The 23,654-nt window shown below is 42.5% G+C and overlaps 1 protein-coding gene across 4 annotated transcripts in view; it reads left to right on the forward strand.

Moving 5' to 3' along the window:
- The first annotated feature begins 3,017 nt into the window (after positions 1-3,017).
- LOC135250109 (kelch-like protein 13) overlaps positions 3,018-23,654 on the forward strand; it is a 74,433-nt gene continuing 53,796 nt past the window's right edge. The window contains exons 1-2 of one of the 4 annotated variants that reach the window (XM_064326060.1): positions 3,018-3,170; positions 16,718-16,804. In XM_064326060.1, the coding sequence (XP_064182130.1) occupies positions 16,740-16,804 (65 nt within the window). In that variant the 5' untranslated portion in view covers positions 3,018-3,170; positions 16,718-16,739. Of the gene's footprint in view, positions 3,171-3,431; positions 3,625-16,717; positions 16,805-23,654 lie in introns of those variants that run through there. The other 3 variants (XM_064326062.1, XM_064326061.1, XM_064326063.1) reach the window with 3 other exon arrangements.

A 23,654-nucleotide genomic window follows, 5' to 3' on the forward strand; every position in this document is an offset into this window, starting at 1 on the left:
AAGTGCACATGTGACACCATTTAAAACTGCTTCAAAATGAGATCGCTTTCCATCTTCAAATTATGATCAAAATGAATGGTGCTGTGAAGTTATGGTTATGATAAATATCTGAATAGTGACATTACCTATAGACTGTATGATAAATTAGTTTATGATAAAACTAATGTATCAAATCAATTAGTTAACTTTTGTAACTCTTGTACTGAAGACAGGTAGTTTAAAGCTTGTAAAATATCCGTCTACAGCAAGTAGCTATTGGAGTATAACTAGAGGCAAGCCAACTGCAGTATATTTGATCAACTTTAGTCAGGAAGTAGAAGGATGTAGAAGTCATTAACATATAGTGGCTTTTCCCCCTTTTTCAACATTGTAATTTTTGTAGCCATCAGCCGGAAAAGGCTTTTCTCCACCGAGTCAGAGAGCTGCAGGGTGCTAAATGAGGGTGATTTGAACTTCTATAATACATAAACATTGTACCAGAAAATGTACTGTATGTGCAGAATGTGCTGTGCTTTCAGAATGTACTGTTTACAAATGAAAGGTATGATCTGTTCTACAGACCACTCAAATCCAACTTTAAGAAAATTTTCAATTACATTGTATCTACGATTTGTGGAATGTGAAAAGTTTGCCCAAACTTTCTTGCCATGGATTCTGAATGAGTATAAAAAATGTAGCTTCAGACCCTTCCTGTGTGATGATCTTGCTGTTCCTGTGCAACTAATCTGCCGATTCAGGAAGTAACCACTGGCACTCTGTGTTCTGGTAATCCCGGTAAAGAGCACTGGTGTGTACTGTAAATAGTTGTGATTAGTCCCCGAGAATATCTCTATCTTGTGAGTCAGGTGTAATCAGACTGATGTGCTGGAGAGAAGGCTCTATCTACATTCCATACACTAACTCGTCAGATATACCAAGCTAGCAGCCTTTTCAAATGGAAGACTTCTGAAGGGTTATCCATAGCTCCCTATTTTGTTACAGTTACTAAGAAAGTAGCTACTAAACTAGCTAGGTTAGGCTAGCTACAGTTAGGGTACTGCCATTTTCTGTATTCCCTGATAAAATACGTTATTTAAAAAAAAATGTTTTTTACTCAGGTTTGATTTAATTAATTCAAAACCAGCCTGGATTTGATATATCACTGAAACAAGCATCTGCTTTTAGTTATGTTATAGATAACTTCCATAGAGGTTTGTTTGCAGCTGGAAGGTGTGAGCAGTAAGAAAAATATGTATTTTTCTTAGATGTATAAAAGGATGAAGTGACGTTCTCTTTTCTATCACCTCTGAGAGAAAGTAACACTTCAGCCGGAAGCTCAGTTTTCCAGTCTCTTCAGTCTCCTGAATGCCACAGAATATTATTTCATTTGGGTTTTCTATTTTTTTCCCAGTATATGTGTGTTGGAAAAGCCTGTCTATAGGGGCAAACATTGGAAATTAGCGCATGCTATATAATATAAGCTGTGATACATGATTGATGTGATGGGATGTTTTTGCACTTACACAATGAACTCATTACATTTAGTTCAAGATTTGCATCTGTCGCCCACTAAAAATAAACATTAAATAACATTACATTCCCTCCAACATTGAATCGCGTGAATGAGCTGTCCCAACAACCTGATGGGCTTGTTGGCTCGTTAAAATTCAACCTCCGCCATCAAACTGGAGTAAGGTTCTCGAAGGATGGAGTGGGACAATAACCATCAGTGGCATGATTAACTCTGATTGCCTTTCCATCTGTGACAGGCCAACCAGATGGTGATGTAGGAGGGACATGTATCCATATGATCAAGTGAATGTTGACAAAGTCAAATGCCTTGACTTCTTCCTCCTGAAAATCTCCTGAAAGAGTTTGATTATTTGTAACCTCTGTAATCAACAGCTGGTAGTCATTTTGTTCAATGAATGCCATTCTTGGTATAAAGCCAGTAAATCTAATTAGATACTGCCTTTATATATATATTAGTTCTAGGGTTTTTTAAACATTTTCTGATCAAAACATCCTCCCACAGTCCCACTAGACAATCCTGATTGTGCCTCGTGTGAAACTGTACAGAATGCTAATTGCACAGTATGTATGTAATTCCAATTTTGGCCACTTGAGGCCACTACGGTACTAAAATAAGTTTAAATAAGTCCAGCTATTTCACTGTGTAACAATCGCTCTTTGCACTAAACCTAATATAACCCAAATGCAGTTTTCTACATGATCTTGTGAAGTGTGCCCCAACAGACTTACCACCACAAATTATTGACATTTTCAGGTAACATCAAAATCGCCTTTGGTTTTGAATGCTTTTTTGAAGATTCTGTCTATTCAAAAACACCATACTGACCAAACAGCTAATCAGTTAGTGTCACAAATCAACAGTGTTTCCACTTAAATAACACGTGAATCAAGAACTCAATTATATAACAAATATTTTCGTTGGCAGTGTGTGGGTATCTAATTTTTTATAAAACTGAACCAAGTGATATTATATACAAATGAGTAATAATGAATAATTTAATATTTAATCTACAGTAGACATGAACTCTGTGATTCATGCTTACTGTTTACAAATAATACAGCAAAAAATGTAAATAAATATAAATTAATAAAAACAATATATTTTCAGTGCCCAACATGGCTCTATGTGCAATTCTACCCCCTTGTGATTAGATTGATTGTGATTCCTTCGACTGAACTCCTTTTGAGACAGAACTACAAACCACTCATTCGACAGCAGAATTGTACTCAGATTGACAAATAAAAAATGTCCCTATATACAGAATGCAAAGTTAAATAGATGAAAATTAATGTATGGATTGACAGCAGCCTATATACCGATGAAAAAGTGGAACATGCAGTTATAAAAAAAAAGAGTCGTGTAACAGACCAGGAATTTTATGCTGCTCAAACATTGAGGCAACACAATAGTTGGATGACTATCTTGCAACTGTAGCGCTCATATTCCAAACATGCGCATTCAGTGTCGATCTGAAACGGAAATCCTGGCTGTTCCGTTGATTGTCGTGGGATATCACCATTGAACAGCGCTGTTGCCGGAGATTCCTTTTCCATACAACCAATATAAATGGGTGTCGGAGGCGGGTCTTAACTGCGGTTTCAGACAGGAATAGTGGAGACTTAAGGGAGGAAAACAACAGCAACTCCGACAGTGGCAGGTAGGAATCTGGCATTTAAAGTGATATTTGTGCCGCCCAAAATACAATGAAAGACGTATATACACAACATACACTAAGACTGAACTAAGAGAACAGCGTAAGGAATGTATACTCTATCTACCTCGCTGGCTATATGTTGTCGTTTCAACAAAACGGTTCCCCCCGGCGAAGTTGATACCATTTGACATGCTGTTCTGGCAAGCTGTCGCATGTAGTTTTATTGAAATGTGTCAGAAAGGTAAAAGGTCAGCCTAGGAAATCTCTTTTTAAGTCTAACACTTAAACGAAACGAGCAAGTAATGCGAGGTGGCTTGTACCACCGTTGGAATTTATTGGTTATATTTGTGTAAGGTTAACTTTTTTAGGAAGTTGCAGCGCGTTGCGCCAGCTGAGCTCGTTTCATTCACGGCTGAATGAGTGTTCGATGGATGGAAGCATTGAATTGATTCGAACGGTAATGAAGTGCGCGTATTCAAGGTCCTGAATTTCATTTGACACACTGAGAACAATTTAACCCTTATTTTACACTCAAATGTAGTTTTGGTATGGACATTATCGTGGCGTAGGCTAATAAAATTATTTGTGCCTGAAAACACAAGCACAACGATGGCAGGATATCATGTGGCGATTTTGTGATTTGGCTCTAATGCTAAGTAAGTAGGCTAATAAAAATTAAGCTCGAACAGGCATTGACATTAGGATGTTTTTCACGGTCTTTCTACCTTAACATTAAAAGATGCCCGTGTGATTTGGTATCAGGCTTCCCCGTGTTTTTTTCAATCTGTGGGCAGTAACATCTCTACGGTAGTCTTGAAATCCTTGCCGTACTTCCTCTGCTGCTATCTGCCTGGTATTGTGCACCCACTCCCAATGCAGATAGTGGGTGTGACAGGTGTATGGTTGAAAATACAAATAATGTTTGCAGTGCTACCACTGATTTATTTTAATCTGCATAATTGAAGCATCGTTTGTACGCAAAATCAAACAAATGACCGTGGACATCCTGGCACAGCCCATTGCTTTTTGACTACACGTTATTCGGGGTATTACACTTACTTTTGAAATTGGTCTTTAAAGGTTCTCACATTTTACTTTCCGTTCGGTTTTATTGGATCATCAGTTTATTTTCTCGTGTGGCTGTTTTTTTTTATTAGCACAAGCTAATAACGTTCTATAGATTTTTGCAATAGAACAGTTTTTCTTTCTTGTATTCGGGACTGATGCGTCCCTGCCATATCGCCAGTTGAGCATGTCATTTAGAAATGTGTGGTATAATTCATCCAAAGAGACATTTTAAGATGCATATTTTCATGACTTGTAAGTGCAGTGGGTCTGTGATTCTCTTCATAGGTCCACTCCCTTTGGTGTCTGAATGATCGTGGGTTTTTGCCTTGACCTGCTCAGTTTCACGCTGACACTGTCAGTGTTCAGCATAGTCTTGCGAACTTGCTGCTTCCCAGAGGAACAGATTAGGCGCGTCTTTTTTTGTTTCGCAATGTTCCCGAGGGCCTTCCATCAAGATAGCCTTTTGTATTATCTCTCGCGCTCTTCGGTGTTAGTTGCGTCAGTTCTGAACATTTTCGATTGAAAGACCGTAGCCAAAGACAGTGCTACCACATATCCGTGGAGGTGGGGCACGTGAGGGAGAAATACCATTGAATAGTTACCCTGTCACGCTAGCAAACCCAAAATGCTTTTAGGAGGTACCTAAAGTAGTTTCACAGACAGGCATCTGAAATAGTGTCAGTCATGCATGAGCTATCCAAGCATAGCTGCCATAGGTATGGATGTTTATGTCTTGAGCCACGCTAGAAAGCTAGGACCCCTAAAATTTCATAGTCAATAGGCTGGATGACTAAATGATGCAGTGACCGACACATTACATTTAAATGCGGTTGGAATAAATTGAAACTACTAGGGTTACTGATGGAACCCTAACCTCTAGTCTCCATCTTGGCTAGCTCAGAAACATACACATCTAACACTACAGCTATTGAATGTGCTGGCTCAGCCTAACCACTTTTCCATATGTGCTGCATTTGTAAGAATATCAGAATTGTCAAAACTATCTAGTTGTTGCTGACGAGCATCACACAAGCACAAGCATCACACAGGTAAGAGCACTAACAACCTGGCTGTGAGCCTAGCACTGTGTGCGAGCTAGCAGTCTAACTGATAAATAACTGAATTTATGTCTGCTAGTAAGGCATTAACATTTATCTGTCCTGGCTAGTTTAGTCAGTGATCTGAAATGTAATGTTCATTGCATAAACCATAATATTCATTGAGGAGCCAGTAATCTTTTGTGATGACCGGGAGCCAGTTTTTATGTTTGAATTATTGTGTGTGGTAGAGGATAGATCTAAATCCCCTGATTCATCCTTTCATGACTGTAGCGAATGATATTGCAACATTTGGGTAATCTTGATGCCAGTTGAAGCCAGTGAATGTGCATTATGAAGTATCTGAGTAAAGACGTTGTTGCTGGTGGCTAATGTTACATAGATTGATAACAGTTGGCCCCTTGTATTTGAAATACCTTGGTTAATGTACAATAATATTAAGCTCTAAAAAACAATAACAACCCAAAAAAGGAAAATAAAGTTTTGACCAAAACAGTAATGGTACAAGCTTACATTCTACCATGTAACAGCTCTGATTTGTGGTGCGACAGAACTGGCAATGTTTCCAGGATTGGTTTTTTTTGTTGACAGCCTGACCCGGGCCTCAGAATGAACAGCTGATGGTGGCAGTTCATCCGTCAGCTTCCTTCCTGACGCGTTCTGTCAACCGTGGCGCTATTGATTGACACGGAGGCTTTCTGCTGTCTGACCAAGAAACAAATCTTCAGGGGAAATTTCGGTCGGTGTCGCAGACCTGCCCCGTACTGATGTGACAAATTTGCCGTCCTCACCAGGGATTGCTTTTTTTTTTTTTTTTTTTACGCGGCCACAGGGTAATGTGTTTTTGGAGAATGGTTCATGTGGCACTGTGGAAGAAGAGATTAGTTTTTTCCATTTACAATCCCTGCTATTGTTCTTATTCTTTTACGAGAAGGTAATACGCTGACAACAGAGCTTAATCGCTTATCCATGAAATGGAGATATTGAAATAAAAGAATTACAGGAAGTCATTTGCATGTCCATTAGAAACATGCTAATTCGGCTTGGCTGAATCTTACTTAGCCTGGCGGAATCAGCCTAGCTGGTGTACTCTGTTTTGCTGACTGTCCCTTGCTGATGAACCCTTGCTATGAGCTCATTGAACAAAGAAAGAAACCAAGGTTTGTGATGATGGTGGATCTTGAACGTGTCACCAAAGTCTCCCATTTTGTGCACTGAAAGGGAGCTGTTAGGAGGGAGAATAAGGTCTTGTCTGTGATGGTAGAGCTGTGGGCAGAGTCTACTGGCCCACTGGCCGAAGGCGTGGTACCAATCTGTACCAGGCACAGCAGAGCAGCCCGTTTGTCACAGTCCATCGTCAGCTTCTTTGCTTTAAAATTCCCCGCTGTGGCTTTTCACTTTTAGATTTTCGTATGTCTACACAGGCTTCAATATGGTGTAGGACAGAGGTGTGCAATCAGTACCAATTACCCCAGAGGTATTTCAGAGGGTTATAGGGGGAGCTTTGGATCAAAGTAATTATGCGATATATGATATTATCATAAATGATACCGCTGAGAAGTGAGATTTTTGTACAGAGACATCTCATTTAAGGCCTGGGGCTGCACCGGGTACAGTTACAGAATAAGGCTGAAAGCCGGTCGTGTGGGATAATATCTCTCCCATGAGAATGACTCCATCCCATTAACGGCATATGACATGCTGTGACACACTGCAGTTAAATGGCATTCAGTACATCTTAGGAAAAAAAAAAGTAGTAGCCTACTTTTCAGTGAAATCCTATCATCCTGTAATTATGTTAAAGTAAAGTACATCTCAATGATCAAACGTCCCTTTGCTTGCAATGCGTATTAAAAAGACTGGTAAAATCCTTCCTGTAACGAAAATGTAACACTTACACTTAGCTACATGTAGTTTTAATAGCAAGTACTAGTAAGTGGTAGTTTCACGTTGATTCATTTGTATTGTAAAAATTCAATCTGCTGAATATTCACAGATTCATTATTTAACCAACATAATTCTGAAGTGTCTAAGAATCTGTATGGCTACTACATACTGCTAAGCAAAACACTACAATCAGGTCTCTTTTCCCTGTACCAGCACAAATGACTTTTCTCAAACAACTCTCTTAGCTAATTAAATCTGTTTTGCATCACTGTCTTTTGTCATGCGACTTGAACAAAATTATGATGAATTGCAACACCCCCCTCCTTCTTTTTGGGCGCCTGTTTTCCTGTCAGGTAATGCACAGAAAGCTCTAGATGGAGGACTGGATGGGTGTACCGGGAACTCCTTATCCCCACATTGTTTACTTTTTAAAGGATGGCTTGTGTAATGTAATGGTGTCACTAACAGGGCCAGGGACTTGACATTATTATTATCTATATTTATTTTAGGAATGTAGCATGTGCATGACACCCATTATCTCCCATCATTCTCCTTGCTGTAAAAAAAAAAACCGAGAGCAGAACATTTTGTGCATATTTCCTCTGCTTTTACTTTATTAAGGCTGCTAGAAATGCGCAGAGGGTAACGGGTGGAGAGGGGGGTCACGGCTGAGAAATCGCCACGAAATCGCCACGGCGGGCATCGAACCTCCTCCTGCGCTGGGAAATGGCGTATGGCTCGATAGTCTGAGAGTCAGTCGCTGTCCGGACCGCACCGTTCGTCTCGTCCGTGGTCCCCAACTCCCCTTTCAGCCGCACGTTTCCCTGCCCAGACTAAGAGATTACGGTTCAGCTCCGTCACCAGCAGACGTTCGTCCGGAAAAGCGCCCGACTCTGTCAAAGGCCTGTTGATCGTTCATCCCTCATCTCTGCCTGGTTCCCTGCTTCCCTGGGCCGTGGTGTAGATTGTGTCGTGGAGCCGGTTTACTTCCCTCTTACTGAATTTTGATTTGTTTTTGGTCCCAAAATGGTTTTCAGAGGATTTGCACTTATGCACCAATAGGATGCGAGGGCTCATTTGTTTGTGTTTGGATCAGGATGGAGCCTCGATTGCGGTGTGAAGCCTGAAGGAATTGGATGCGGTTGATTTATGGGCCCTCTCTCTCGGAGGGGGATTTGCAGACCAGATTCTGAAGCAAACGCTTTCCATTTTGATTTCTGCATTTGATTTCAATGCCTTAGTTACAAGGGTAGAAATTGAATGAAATGGCAGCATTTATGGATATGAGGTCAGACCTCTGTTTAAATATTTTCCACATTTCTGACAATGGGTCATCTTGGTATGAATCTTGGCCGAGTGCCACAGTACAGTTCTCTGAGTTTGAAATTTTATTGTCTGATGTTAAAGTGAATTGCATTCAGTTGCTGTCTGAAATGTCCAATGGTCCAAATGGTGGAAGAACATTTCGCTTTTACAATACCATAAATATGATTTCACAATGCAATGTGGGGAAACTGCAGGCCATTTTAGTTGCATACCAGTCGCATTTCTGAACCCTGCAGGGGCAATGCAATGATCTGTTGGGAGGTTAACAGAAGACTAATCAATCAGCAGAAAAAATGAATTGATGTGCAACTGCTCCCAATTTCTGAAAGTGTTCGGATAAGCCACGGTGGGTCAGGCGCTGCCCTGGGAATTTGCTGGAGTGGCCCTAGATTAATTACCCTGTGTGTTGCATTTGAGCTGTAACCTCATGCTTAATTTCGACATTAGATTTGCCGTCCATGCATATTTAAAAATAATTAATAAATTGTAACCCGTGACGACCACAATAAAGGGTCATTATCTGGCTAGATATTTGCAGAATTGATTTTCTTGTTGCTTAGCTACGGTGAACCTCTATCTCTCTCTTTTTTTTTTTTTGTTTTGTTGCAATGCTCACATCTGGCGGAGACGTGTCACTCGGGGCATCTACACCAATCAAAGGGAACTGGCAAAGAGAAAAACAGCAAACTCTTGTACCCACAAAATAAAACGCAACTCATTCCTGGTGTACGGGAATGAGGTCATGCGGCTTCTTCTCAGCTCTTCAAGAAGCCCCTTGCAAGTCATCTTCCCGAGTGAGAACAGGGGCTCAAACTTCATAGAGGGTTTGACAGCTTACTTTATAAAATGATGCAGAGCTGCCCGATAAGGGCCTAAAATTAGAACGTTCATTTTGCCATGTGCCGTCTGCGTGTCTGTCTGTTCTTTTTCCGAACATGTTTGTTTGTGCCTGCGCTGAGTAGATCCTCGCAGGGCCACCCCCCCCTCCTGCCCCCCCCCCCCCAACACCCCCTCTGTGGGCTGACAGCATGCTTTTAAATAACTTTGTGTGTCAGGATCCGGGCTGTAAACCTGTCACGGGGGTATGCTGAGCTCTGTGCCTGGGCCCCGAGACCCTCTGCGGAGCCGCGGCCAGGGAGCCCTGCGCGCTCCTGATTTGCTGCCGTCATTCAGACGTGGGAAGCGCTGCCGCTGTCGTGGCCTACGTCACGATCTGGCACATAAATCCCAACCGGCAAAATTAGTCTTTGGCTCTTTACAGCCAAGGTGATTCGGCCCCATTTCGATTTCTGTCTGAAAGGTTTTGAATTTCGAGCGATAAGTTGTGAGGCTTTCCTTCCTTGAAAATTAAATACACACAACAACAAACCAAAGAAATGGCGGGGCTGTGTTCTACTGAGCCGGTAGATTTTGACAATACTCCGAATTTTTATTTATTTTTATTTTTTTGTACTGCTGGAAGTTTACTTCATATTTTAAATGTACATTTTAAAATGCACAACCACAACGACACAGGTGTCTCTCTTACTTCAGGTTGTAGAGCGTGGCAGTGCTCTCAGTGAAACAGCAGACTTGGTGTGGACTTCGTGAGGAGTAGCACAGCTGCTCAGGCCTGCACCACTGCTGGAGCCCAGGGAGCGTTTGTATATGAGTTTTATGTTTTCTTCCTGACGTTCCTTTCCTTCAAGAGGGCGACCCCAAAAATGCCCGGTGAAATATGAATGCTCACACCGTGTGGCCTTTGGTTCTTATTTATGAAAGGGGTGGGAGCAATCACGTTCCTTCACTCCCTTGTTTTCCCCCCCCTCCCACCAAGGGTGTACAATCCCACAATGCAATGCTCCGCACGAAAAAGAGAGACTGGCGTCAGTGCGCTGCTATACTGAGCAGAGGTTGCTATGGGGTAGCTCTTCCTTGTATAGGTTGTGAGAGACATTCAGTTCCGTTTTGGTACTTTCCCTGTGTATCCTCCATTGCAGAACACCTGTTGAGTTCACTTGTTGCACATCGCAAATCTCATCGCAAAATAGCTCACTCGAACGATGGAAGCAAGGAAAGGGAATTTGTTCGAGTGTATTTGAATGCAACCCAGGTGTTTGGATCCATCGCTGAAAGGGATAGTCATAACTGGCGAACCGTGTTTGTCGAACTTAGAGCTCAGCTACTGCAGCCTAATCTCGCTTCTGTTTAAGGCACTCTAAATCATGACTGTTTTTCTCAATAACTGCCAAGTTGGCTTGGAACTGCAAACTATGAGGGGGAAAAAATAAATGAGTTGGGGGGGGGGGGGGGGAGGGAGGATCATGAAGCAGAGCATTTGCCAAGGACCTGGCACAAGAGCATATCTGGGTCTTATGTGATGGAAGTGCAAGCTTCGCTGCCATACCAGTAAGCTGTGAAAAGCTCCATTAAATTTTGGGAAGTAATTTTGGAGCATAGCACCACAGCTTGTTATAGACACATGCTCACACCACCATGATGTAATGAGCAAAAAATAAACGCTGAGCCATTTCATTCCACTGGTGCCTTTGAGTAACAATCCTGGTCAGTGTTGGAGGATTCTGGTTTGCCCTTTGGGATTTCACATTGATTGTGACTTCATTGCAGTCACATGAGGACAAAGATTTTCTGTTTAGCACGAAGCAGCCACTTTATAGGCTTTAAAGTTTGATTACACACACACACACGATTACACACACTACAATTCACATGTAGTTAAAGTACACATTCTCAGCTTTTATTAAAGGGTATTTTTATACGTTTTGGTTTCACCATGTAGAAATTACACCTTTTATACATAACCCCCAATTTCAGGGCGCCATAACGCTTGGGACAAATGGCTTCACTGGTGTTTCTGATTAGTCAGGTAGCTTCTTTAGTGCAAGTATAAGAGAGCTTTCAGTACCTAGTCTTGATTCTAGGCGTTTGATCGCCTTTTGGAGTCTGTTATTGCCATTTGTCAGCAGAAGGAACAGAGTTGTACCAGTGAAAGTCAAGAAAGCCTTTATGAGGCTGAGAAATATGAAGAAAAAAAAACAGTCAGGGACATAGGACAAACCTTAGGCTTACCAAAATCAACTGTTTGGAACATCATTAAGAATGAGTGGGTCAGCTCAGTAATCACAAAGGGCCTATACTCTATCTGTGTAGGTTAATGGCTTTCTAATTGTGATTGAGCTTCTGCAGATTCAATTTGAAAAGACTGCAGGACTATGTTGTTTCTGGGCAGTTATTCTTTCAGGCCTAACGTTGGTGGACCCATTGTCCTCAATGGGAAGTGTGTTGGTTCTGACGGCCTTCGAAAATATTTTGCTCGTTGAAAATCTTGGAAGAGTATTGGAAATTTGGCGCCATGACAATCTCAGAAACTGTTAAATCGAGAACCCTGGTTCAACTTGTAAACCTTGCACATACTGAAGGGATGAGAGCTTTGCCGTGGCATATTGGTGAAAAATTCATAATACGGACAAAGTAACATCAATTGAAACATGGCTGACTGTTGGCAGGTTTCTGCTCATCACGACCGCATCATTCTCTAGGAGTAGCTCTGGAGTAGCTGTGGAGTAGCACAGCTGCACCTCGTTTTGGGGTTGACGGTTATCATGCTTGAGATGCCCAGCTGCTTACACCCTCGGTGGTCCAGCCCCGGAGAGCTGTTGATGGCTGCGGTGCGGGCCATCGATGATGCCTCAGTTACTCCCTAAAGAAGAGATGACTGCTCCTGTGAGGCCTTCCTGAATGACACTGAATGAACGTTGGCTTTTAGACCCTCCCACCTTCTCTGCCCAGCATGGCTTTAACCGCCCGAGTCCTGAAATGTACCTTGAAGGTTCAATGGACCGCAAACCTTTCCTTAAACCTTTCAAAGGCTTGGCTGCAATTATACTCCAGCTGATTTCCAGTCGAGTCATCGCTTCAAAACACCGGGCCCAGGAATAGACAGATGGCAGAGAGGCAACCGACAAATTAAGAACGCGGAATAAAAATAGAAGTGCCATATGGCCTCTGCATTCCACAGATTGAAGGCCATCTCAAAAAAAAACAGTGTGACAAAGGATGGTTAGGTGTCCTGGATCATGTGGTCATTCACATTTGCATTTTCATTGCTTATTTTCGGCATGCTGTTGGAAACGCAGCCTACTTTCCTACTGTTGAATTGGTAAGTTTGAGTGTCAACCTGGTCAGGTTACCATACCACAAGGTTAGGAGCATGAAGAGTATGGCTCAGAGATTTGCTAATGGCTGCTTTTGCTGGACTTTTTGAGACGTACTCTCTGGTGGTGAGGTCAGCTTTTCTATTTTTCTGGAGCGGTGAGGGAAATGTGTCCTGCTTGGCCAAACTGTAAATCCAAATCTGTCGTCTGATTGGCGTAGTTGGAAAAGTACCGGGCAGCACTGGATTTGACCTCCAAACGAGTGCATTGAGATTTGATCTTCCTGGCAGGCCTTCTGTCTCTGCTCCTGTAGCCAGGTATGGAGAACAGGACTGAAGCTGTTTGAAGCTGCTAAGCTGTTTGTTTTTCCCGATCTCCTCCTGAGGAGGTGGAATTCCATGCTCCCTGCAGTCCTTCCAGCCCCCTATCATTGGTGTTTCATCATTACGGTCATTATCATCAGCATCACCAGCATCACCATGGCCATTGTCATGGCCACCACCACCACCGCAATAATCTTCATAATCATCACCATTGCCATCACACATTTCTAATCAGCTTGGGATTAGAGACGGGGCAGAGTCTGACGAGGCAGGTAAGTCCAGGTCAATTCGACACACCTTTGGACTGCAAAGTTACAATGTTACAATGTCATCACCACCTCCAGAGAATCTGGAAAAAATTTGGTTCTTATATCATTTTAATGGTCTTTTCATCTGTGATGATGCAGTCCAAAGTGTGTTGAATTGACCCGGACTTACTTAAACTTTTAATAAAGCTTTAACCATTTTTCCCTCTTTACTGGCGCTCACCAGCTAGGCTTTGCATTCCCTTTTGAGCTGTCACAGCCTCAAAGTATAAGCATTACCTATTCTGAAATACTGGTCACGTTTGAGGGTTTGTGTACGTTCTAGGAGAGAGAATGCTGCAGTTATGTTGGTTCATTTGGGCTCAGTTCCATGTCTTTGTGTTCTTGTATTCTGTTGCAGAAGAAAGCTTGTACGAGGTTTATAGCGCATGAAGTACAGATCAGGGGAAAGCAGGGTTTTTAAGGCGACTTGCCTCACTGCTGCGTGCTCTGTGAATTTAAACTGTGGCTACCGGACGTTTTCCGAAAGACAATTTTTCTGACAGCGTGATGAAAATTGGACACTAGTTCCTCTGCTGAGGGACCGCATAAATATATTGTGGTATATATTGAGATTTTGTCAAGGAAATCTGGCAGATTGCAATGAATGAGCCAAGTGGAGATTGTTTAGCGTACACCTGCCTCCGGCAGTTTGTCACGCAATTACCCCTGTGCGCCTGTCATTCCCTGAACAATGTAATTGAAAAGTTAATATAGGTTTCGAAGAACCGTGAGTAAATGATTTCCTAAAATAATTTTTATAATGTTGAGGCATGTGAGGCAAGGAGGCTGTAAGTGGTATTTTTTGAACCACAAGGTTAGCTTTTTGAAGAATGCTATAGCCAATGAGGGTGCAATTGGGGAAACACCTGCATTGTTAGAGGCAAGCAGATGTCATTGTTAAGATGAATTTCTCCCCCAGGCAGTGCTAGCCCTCCTGTAGTACAGCGAGGTTTGTACCCTGTAAATACTGAATGAGAACGCTCAGGCCCAACAGCTTCGTCCCTTTATGGTCATTTCTACAACAAGTCTGTAGCTAGCATACCTGCCATTGCACATGCTCAGTGTAATTTCGGATTGGAAAGGGCCTCATGAACGATGTCAGTTTTTTTTCACTTCTTAATGTAGAACAGCATTTCTCTAAGTCCACCTTTACCTTTTATATTCCTCGTGATAAGATACCTTATTGCCTCTCATGGGGAAATTTGCTTTGGACATAAAATTCTTAGAAAGCAACTGTTTACAGTAACAAGAAGTCACAGGGAAATACAATTCAAATACACAACACACCCTGATGAATGGTAAAAGATATTGCAGCCATTAGATAAGAAAATAAGATAGGAGATGAGAGGCTTACTCTATGCAGGACTAAATTGGCCAGGGCTGTGGTCCTGTGTCTTTCTGTATTACAATGTAAGTTTACAGTGTAGCCTGTTAACTACAGTCAGAACGTACAAATAACTATGGTTCATTTAAATATGGGCTTTTTGTCTAGTTTCTCAGTTTTTGTTCACCACTGTTATGTATTCCTGTTGAAAGATGATATTAAGTAGTTGTGTGGAGTTTATTCGTCTTTACTGTCTGCATGCAAGGAAATACCTAAAATGAATAGTATAATGCCATGGCTCTTCACTGCTGAAGTGGCGAGGTATAATTGCATCATATTCAGTCATTGTCAAGGGAGCCTAAATTAAGAAACGACCTCATGTTTGGCTGCACAACATAATCAGAAAAGCACAAACCCTTAAGGCACTTCATCAACACTCTCATTCCTATTAACAAAAACACGAAACAATGTCTGCTGAAGGATTAAAAATGTCAATAGAAATTGATCAGCATACCCAACAATATTAATATTTGAAAACAATGAGTGCAGTGTTCTATTCATCTTCTTTGATTAAAGCAAATCCATTTGGAGTTTCACATTGTTGATCCAAAATGCTTTGTCAAATTTTAATTCCGGTTAACTGAAGCATGGAACAGATTAATTTTAGAGTTTATCAGGCAAATAGATGTCTCATTGTTTTGTTAAAAGTGTTGTTTCCCATGTGCTACACTGGTTCATTGTTTGCAGTTTTACAGTGTTGGAAGCGATGCTTTGATTTAATGGCAAATCCTCATTCTTTGTTCTGGAAAAACTATATTCTGCTTTTGAATGAGACTACAGTTACGTTGGATTAGGGCAGAATTAGACACTATTTGTTAGTTCCTTTAGCCTAAAAAGGCATTTATTCTGACTTCATCTTGTACTCCGGACCAAGCTGAAACACAGAAATTGCAAAATGCATGCAGCAAATGGGTCAGACCACAATCATCTGAAAATACCCTCATCTGAGCGGACACAGCTGTAACAGTGGCACTGTTCTCAGCATCAATAGCATCACCATTACAAACACCGTTCTCAGTAATGCTTCCATAATCATAAAGTCATCATATCCACCGTCTGCCACAGCAATAGCAGATGATCGTAACTTCATATGATAACCGTAATCATAAATGCCCTCCACACCGTCCGTGCATTGTCATCTAATTAGGCTACTTTGCCAATGCATCGTCTATCCTCAGCTGTGCAAGCTAAGCAAATTCACTGCACATTTTGTGAACAAATCGTTCACTCTGATAGGCGTAGCCCCAGGAAGAAACGCAAAATCATTGTACATGGCTTGCCACTCCGAAGCTGCCATGGCTTTTATAACCACCTTGTTAACTTATTTATAATTTCTCAAAGCTTTTCCCCCTTTAATCCACAATTTGGAATGCCCTTTGTTCCCGCTAAGTGCATGATTTCAGCTGCCACTTCTTACCACACCACAGTGTGCACCTTTGGCTCAAACTGACATTAGTCCAAGTCAGACTCTTCCTTTACCACTCAACAGATTATCTGCATGCACTCGAATGACCAGCAGGGGTCGCTGGTGCACGATGAGACACTCATTCTGGCCGACTGAGGCCCTCCCATCCCTGTGTGGCTGCCAGCCACCGGTGTCCCTGGCACAGTCGATTGGGGCCTATCCATGCGCTAGAACAGAGCCTTAACAGCATGTTTATATATTTATATAGCCTATATATAAAACATATTGGTAATCCCTGTGAAGGTGGTCATTGTTTGGTGCCATAAATTAACTATAAAGTAATTTCATTGGACCATTTCTGTGTGTATGGACTGGGTAAGCTGCAAATGAATTGCCCTTCTTGGGATCAATAAAGTGGTCTGAATCTGAGTCTGAATCTGAATCTAAGCATCCAAAGAAAAACCGGACATTTATTCTCCTGAAAATGTCAGCCTTAGAAATGTTGCTCGCTAAAAGTATTTAAATTGGTTACTGTGAATAATGTGGAATTGAAATCCTTGCAGAGGACAGCCGCCATTTTGAAATGAAAGCGGGAACTGGTGTCCGGCCTAATGCGCGTTTCCCCTTTCCGTTTCAGAGGCGTGGTTTTGGGCGAGGGTATGGACCACCCTGTACACAGAGGGGAGATGATGTCCGTCGGACTCCACGACAGGTACTGTGCAATGTACGTCCCACCTCTTTTCCTTCTTACGTAGCGTTAACGCTGTGTGTTTTTGACCGTGTCGTTTCGAGCGATGTGACATTTCTACATGTGTTTCATGCCATACTCTGTCAGTGTCATGGTTTGTGGACAGCAGAGAGGTCAGACTTTCTCTGCGCTTCTCCTGTGAAAGGAATGCTCAATATCTTCTAGAAAAAAATAGTTTTTAAACCCGTAGTATTAATTATTGTGTGGTGTGAGTGTGTGTATTAGAAAAAATTAGGCTGGGGATATGCTTGAATGTACTGCTTAAGAAATGAGTTGTATCAAATAAATATTGTAAGGAGATGAGCTGGCTGACATTCCACCTGCTTTGGAGAATATTAGGGCTGGAAATTTGAAGTTGAAACGAAATAAACGCTAACCTCTGGTGGGACTGTGCAAAGCAATAAAGGCACGGAATGGCCACTGTGGTGAGCTTTGGGGTTTGAAGCAAGTGAGTATGAGCTGTAACAAAAGAATGCTGAAGGAGTGTGGGTGAAACAAGGAAGTGAAGTTCAGTTTGAGCACAGGGGAACTGGGACTGCTTGCGTTAATTTTGTTCAGATTATTACAGGACTAAAAGCAGAACTGGTGGGGATACAAGCTGTCATGTGTCACGTTTGTGGCCAAAGGAGAAGGCTTTGAGTGCTGGACGGAAAGTCGAGAGCTTTGTTGTATTTCTCTGAAATCCCGATGGCTGGCGATATTGTGGGTATTTGTTCCGTAAGCAGCTTTGCGGTCCTCCTGCTCTTCTTCCTGTAAGGAGCGTGCGCTGTGTTTGTAGGCCTGTACTGCGGCTGGCATGTCTGGCAGAGACGTGACCGACGGCGGGAGGCGGGGCTTAACCCGCTGATTGAAACCCCTCCCTCTGCGAAGGCCTATGTATTGCCACACTGAGTCACACTCAGTCACACCCCATCATTGTGTGCACTGATTAATCAATGAGAACAGTAAATAAATCGATGTCATTTTCTAAGAAATTTTTTCTTTTTCTTTTTTTTTTGGTCATGGTGATTATCGCTGTGACAACGACGCTGCCCAAGGCGATGTAGCTGGATATAAATTCTTAAGGCAGTCTTGAGATGTGAGCTCTGATCCAGAATATAGGTAAATAAATAAACTAACGTAAATGGATGAACTTTATTCTTTCAGCTTTTTGCCATGGGCAGTATCTTAAGGAGCCCATCTTCACAGGTTATGAAACCCTTCTGCTTGGCAACCTCATTCCCATTTGACAGCTAATAAAATAGAGGCTCTATTGGAACGCACAAAATGGCCGTTGCCTGATACCGCTGTGCTCTGCACAGCTTTGCTGGTTCTTTGTTCTTGGGCAGGTCACAGGGTAAAACTCGTGTTCTCTTGGCTATCGCCCTCACTGCATGCCGGGGGGAGAGCGGGGGGGTGGAGGTCTGTCGGAATCCCTTAACTCCAAGCTTTCCATTCTCAGCTGAGGCCACAAAGGCAGTTTGGATAACAGTACCTTTCAGTTTGGCTACCTTTCAGAAACTGTGACAGGGGTGTGAACTGTGAGCCTGTAAGGATTTGCTGAGGACGCTGGGGGCCACCCAGTATATATTAATCATTGTTGACTGTTCCCACACATCCTTAAACACAAAGCAAGCACTGTGTGCCAGAGCTTTTCCCAGTTTTGCTGGCTGTTGAGAAGCTGTGATCGGTGGTATAATTTGCTGTTGTTGGTATAATTGTCTTTATTTAGTGGTATAATTGGTTGTGATTGGTGCTATAATTGGCTGTATTTGGTATAATTAGCTGTGGTTTGTGGTATAATTGGCTGTGGTTTGTGGTGCAGTTGGCTGTGATTGGTGATGTAATGTGCTGCGATTGATGGTGTAATTGCCTGTGATTGGTGGTGTAATTGGCTGAATTTGGTATATTTGCTGTGATTGGTGGTGTAATTGGCTGTGATTGGTGGTATAGTGAGCTGTGTTGAGGATGGAAATTCTCAAAAGCTGATTTAGAAATGCAGAGGAGCCTGGATTAGCCACAGATGATGTATTACGTGTGCTGTTAATGTCATCTTTAATGTACTGTAATGGGTCCGGCTGTAACTAACACAACCTAAAGGTGGCTGGGCAAAAAAAAAAAAATGATGGACCATTCCGGAAGAAAAATTGTTTCTGAGTTGGTGCCACGCAAGCTTAATCGCATCTGCATTGAGCCACGCCCTCCTTTCTTGTGCAGGGTGTTTACAGGCCCACTGTCTCTCTTTCTGTGTCTCTCTGTTACTATGTCTCTCTCTCTCCCTCTTTCTGTCTATGTATCTCTCTCTCTGTGTCTGTCTCTCTCTCTCTCTAGTCACACTTATCAGTGAGAAATTCAGCCCTTCTCACAGCTCAGATGAGAGCACGCAGGCATTTCTCTGAATGGAGCGGGGAGTGCTGAGGAATGTCTGCAGGCTCCGCCCACCCGCTCTGCGTCGATGGAGCGGCGCTCTGTCAAGCTCACAGAAATGTGCTGCTGCTCACGAGCTTCATCGTGAATTATTTACTCCTTAAACTTTTTCTGTATCAAAAGAACTGGATTCTTCAGCAATTCTGGTGACATTTGGTAACGCGGAATGCCTCTTTAATCTGCCACATCAGAGGGCTAATGGCCTTTGTGTCTGACTGAGGAGGACGCTTTGCGGCTCCCCAGAATGGCTTTTCCTCGCCATCAGTCCTGGAGAAATTTGGGACGGGGAGCGCATTAGCGAAGCCAGAGCGCGTCATGAATGTTTTAGCGCGGACGGTGCAATAAAATGCGCTTTCATGGCTTAATATATCAGACGTAAAGTGGCTTCTCCTGTGAACAGTTGAGCGAGGCCATTTTGGGTTTTTTTTTTTTTTGTAATTCTCTTTATTAAACGAGTGCTCGGGGTCTGGCACGAGCTGCTGTTTCGTAGCCTGGCCATCTGAACTGGCCTTTCTCCAGCTTTTCAGGCTTGCGACTGAAGCGGCTCTTCTGAGGTCCTCCGGCGGTGTATGCAGCTACCTGCCTGTGCGTGTGTTTGCTTGGTGAATAGAAGCCATGAGAACATGACTTACGATTACAGCGCCGTCTGCTCGTGACCTCGTTTGCCGCCACAGGCTCTAAACGAGGCCTAGGTCTCAGTTTGTCAGGATCAGCTGTGCGAGAGAGAGCAGTGGGTTTGGCAGTAGTGAGAGTGAAGTTAATATGGATGGCAGACTTGGCAGTATGTGAAGGATTGATTGTTTGATTGATTGATTGATTGATATTTTTTATTTAGGTGTCGTGCATCTTAAAATCCCTTGCCAGAAAGGGTCTACAGGACACTGTATTAAAGCAGAGCATTCAGTGTGTACTTTCTACAGCACACAGGTTGTGAGCAGAAATCAAATCAGATTAAAAGAATATATAATTTTATTGGTAGCATAGATTAAGTGGTATCGTAGCTATATAGTTTAGCACAATACATGAGTTTTTAATTGAAGTTGAATGGGAAAATCAGTAAACTTTATATAGCATAGCAAAACAAATGAATGGACCAATGATTATTTAGATTAGCTTTCTCTTTGGAATCAGATGCTTGGTCCGGCAAGCTTGTTTGTCTTCTGACCACTTTTGTACAAGGTTACATGAAAGTGAGGTGAGAAATGAATGTGGCCCATAAATGTGACCTGTAGAGTGCCGGGAAAATGGAAGAAGTTGGTGTATGTATAACAACACTGCGCCCTTTGCGTTCATTTCGGGTGCTGCTCATGGCCAGTCAAGAAAATATGGGTCAGTTCATTAATTCATTTCTAAATATTGCTACATTGCAGACTGCAGTTGTAATTGTGTCACTGGCTATCATGTCCTGTCCTTGTCTGTGGCCACCTGGGTGGGCGAGTGTGTTTTATTCAGACACGCCCCCCACAGGGAGCACGGTGTCCCCAGGTTCCTGTGTTCAGAACAGGGTTCAGCTTTAGAGAGCTGTGTGTTACTGTGTCCAGCACAGGGTTCGGCTCTAAAGTCTGTGCGCTGATTCGGCCCCTCAGACTCACAGAGCTACCAATCCGGCCGTCTCTCGGTTACCAGAGCCAGGCAGCTATTGCAGCAAGGTTGCTAGGGAACCGAAACGAATCCGAGCACACGTGTTCGCCTGAATGAGAAATCTGGGGGAAGATTTATCGTGGCTGGTGGGGTGATTTGACAAAAGCAGTAGAGTTGAGTTTTTTTTTTTTTTGTACATTTCCCAAAATCCCTTAATAAATTTAAGCTCAGAGCTCTTTTTGTCCTTAGAGTAGACTTGAGCACCAAAGTCCTGGCCAATGTAATTTGTAATCGAATGATCAATTCTTGATCTACAACTGGTGCGTTTTTGCTTGCAGGCGTAATACTTTCATAACTTGAAGAAAGAACTGTTCCCTTCAACCCTTAACACTGCGAGCACTGTACACAGCCCACCACTCTGGTCCTCTCGGACGGCATAAAGCAGACCAGGTACAGCAAAAGGGAGTGCTGGTTTCTTAACATTGGGCACATGTCTGGCACTGCATGTTCAAGTGTGCCTGCGCTGCATGGTGAAAGTGCTCTGAAAGGCTGCTCTCAGCTCAGTGGAGCTTGAGGAACAGCGTGTGGATTAGCCTAGCCCTGGGGCCCCGTGTCGCTCACACACCGCGGGCCTCTGGCATGGGTGGTTTCGTCATAAAAGGGCGTACGCAATCCCCCGCCCGATGAGTGCATTACCCCCCCAGGATCAGCCCAGATGGTACGTCCCTCCTGGAGCGGCCTTTAAATGGGCAGCTGAGCTCGCAGGGGGAGTGTGGCACCAGCATGTTCGGTTGCGCATGTCCTGCTGCACCTTTCCGACTTGCTTGTTATTGCTTGCTTATTTCATTGTGATCCAACTGTCGAATCACTGTATGTTTAAAAAAAAAAAAGAGAAGTGGCCAAAGATAACTTCTGTATTTGCTTTAATTACTCCAGTTTGGCCACCGCATTGCGTAACAATCTCATCCAGAGCAGTCCCATAATCAGTGAGTGTAATCTTCATTGCAGTTCCACTTGCATTGGTTCACCTGCCCATAGGTAGTGCACCTGGATGGAAAACAGGGTCTGTGCCAGTGGCATCGTAAGGAAATGGCCGTGACGCCATCTTGTTTGGTTTTAAGCTAAACTGTCCCTGCGCTGTGCTGTATGATGGCAGGAAGCTACGTTTGAAGGCTAAACCAAGATGAGGTTTTCTGGTTCTGTATAACTGCTGAGCTGTGTATAAGAGAATAGAAAACACAGGTCAGCATTTTCACGATTCCAACATCTGCATTTTAGCAAGTCATTTCAGCTTGGAGGAGCCTACAGAGATACTCACTCCGCATTTATTCAGTTAGCGCCCGTACGAGATGGTAAATAAACACCAGGACAGCCACTCCCAGAGTCCAGAGAACACTGTGTCCACACCGAAGCCACGACTGTCTGTAATAGCACAGCACAGATTTTCACTTGATTCCTTGTATGAATATGAATTGCTGGGTGAGGATACAAACCAGTTAGCCTATGTCCTGTTGAAAAGTGTATAATGTAACATCGTTTGAACCACTCGGGTTCAATCTCAACTTGGCTCACTCAAAAGGTATAGAGGGTGGTATTTATGCACAAATACTTCTGACTATGTAGGGGCCGTATGAGTAGTGGTGTTATTACAGTTTGATTTATAGAATTTTAAAAATAATTATAAACGCTTGTAAACTGCACGGTTATGTTATTTTTGGTGAAGGGACACGGGGACCAAACAAAAAGTGGAAAGATTCCACATGAGGTTTACTCATAAAAGTCACACTTAAACGCACTAGTAGTGTTATTACAGAGTAATGCCATTCAGCAGTGTCAGGTAAATAAATGTACATATGTAGCGTCATACAGCATTAAAATGTGTTTGATGATTACATCAGAACATTTCTTAAGTTATGCGTAAGGTATTTCTGTAGTAGACAATTACCAAATCTAAAAAACACATATAAACTATTTATTGTGTTATTTTAGTTGGAAAGTGAGAAATGGTGCAGATTCAACCATTTTATTGCATAATATTTTAATAAATTTGCATTTATTTGCATTTGTATTATGAACCTCCAAACAACAATGACACTTTCTAAAGAAAAGGAAAGTCTAAAAGACCTGTAAATTGCTTCAACTTTAGAGAGTAAACATGCATTCATAAAGGATTTACTCATGCACTGCTTGGTTTACATATAGCTCTGTACAGTTATTGCTAATGCTAATCATACTGACAACGGCAGTGATACACCGACATTCACACCTGCCTGAAGGGCTGCTTTCTTCTTGAATACCTGACTTTCAAACCTTTGTTTTCTTAGTCTGAGTTTAGTCTCAAGTACAGATTCCTCCTCCTTCAAAAAATGCTTCTTTAAATATTCTTTGACTCTTCGCTTGAATTTTCAGTTTCAGAAGTAAAACATTCCCTTTTAAGCGAATATTGTGATTAGCTCTGGATGCCGCTGGTTGTTAGTATTTGGGAGAAACCGGACTGTTTGCAGATTGGACATAACTGCTGATACGTTATTTTCAGAAAATGATAAATGATGTAGATGAGTAAGGAACCATAAGAAATGTATGAATGGGAGGGTAATCTCCAACCTGGGACCCAGGGCTGTTTGAACCTGTTTCGCAGTCAGTGGCAGTTTAATGCAGCAGTAATGTACAGTCATACACTTGGAAACCCTTTGTGTCTGTGATCTGGGACACAGTTCATGATAATCATGAAGATAATGATGATAACAATGATCATAATACCAAGAACAATAATTCTCAAAACTACTGCTATTTACAACATCTTAAGTACCAATTTATAACACCCTCACACATATCAACG

Source organism: Anguilla rostrata, chromosome 3 (genome assembly GCF_018555375.3).
Source record: "Anguilla rostrata isolate EN2019 chromosome 3, ASM1855537v3, whole genome shotgun sequence".
Taxonomy (NCBI): Eukaryota; Metazoa; Chordata; class Actinopteri; order Anguilliformes; family Anguillidae; genus Anguilla; species Anguilla rostrata.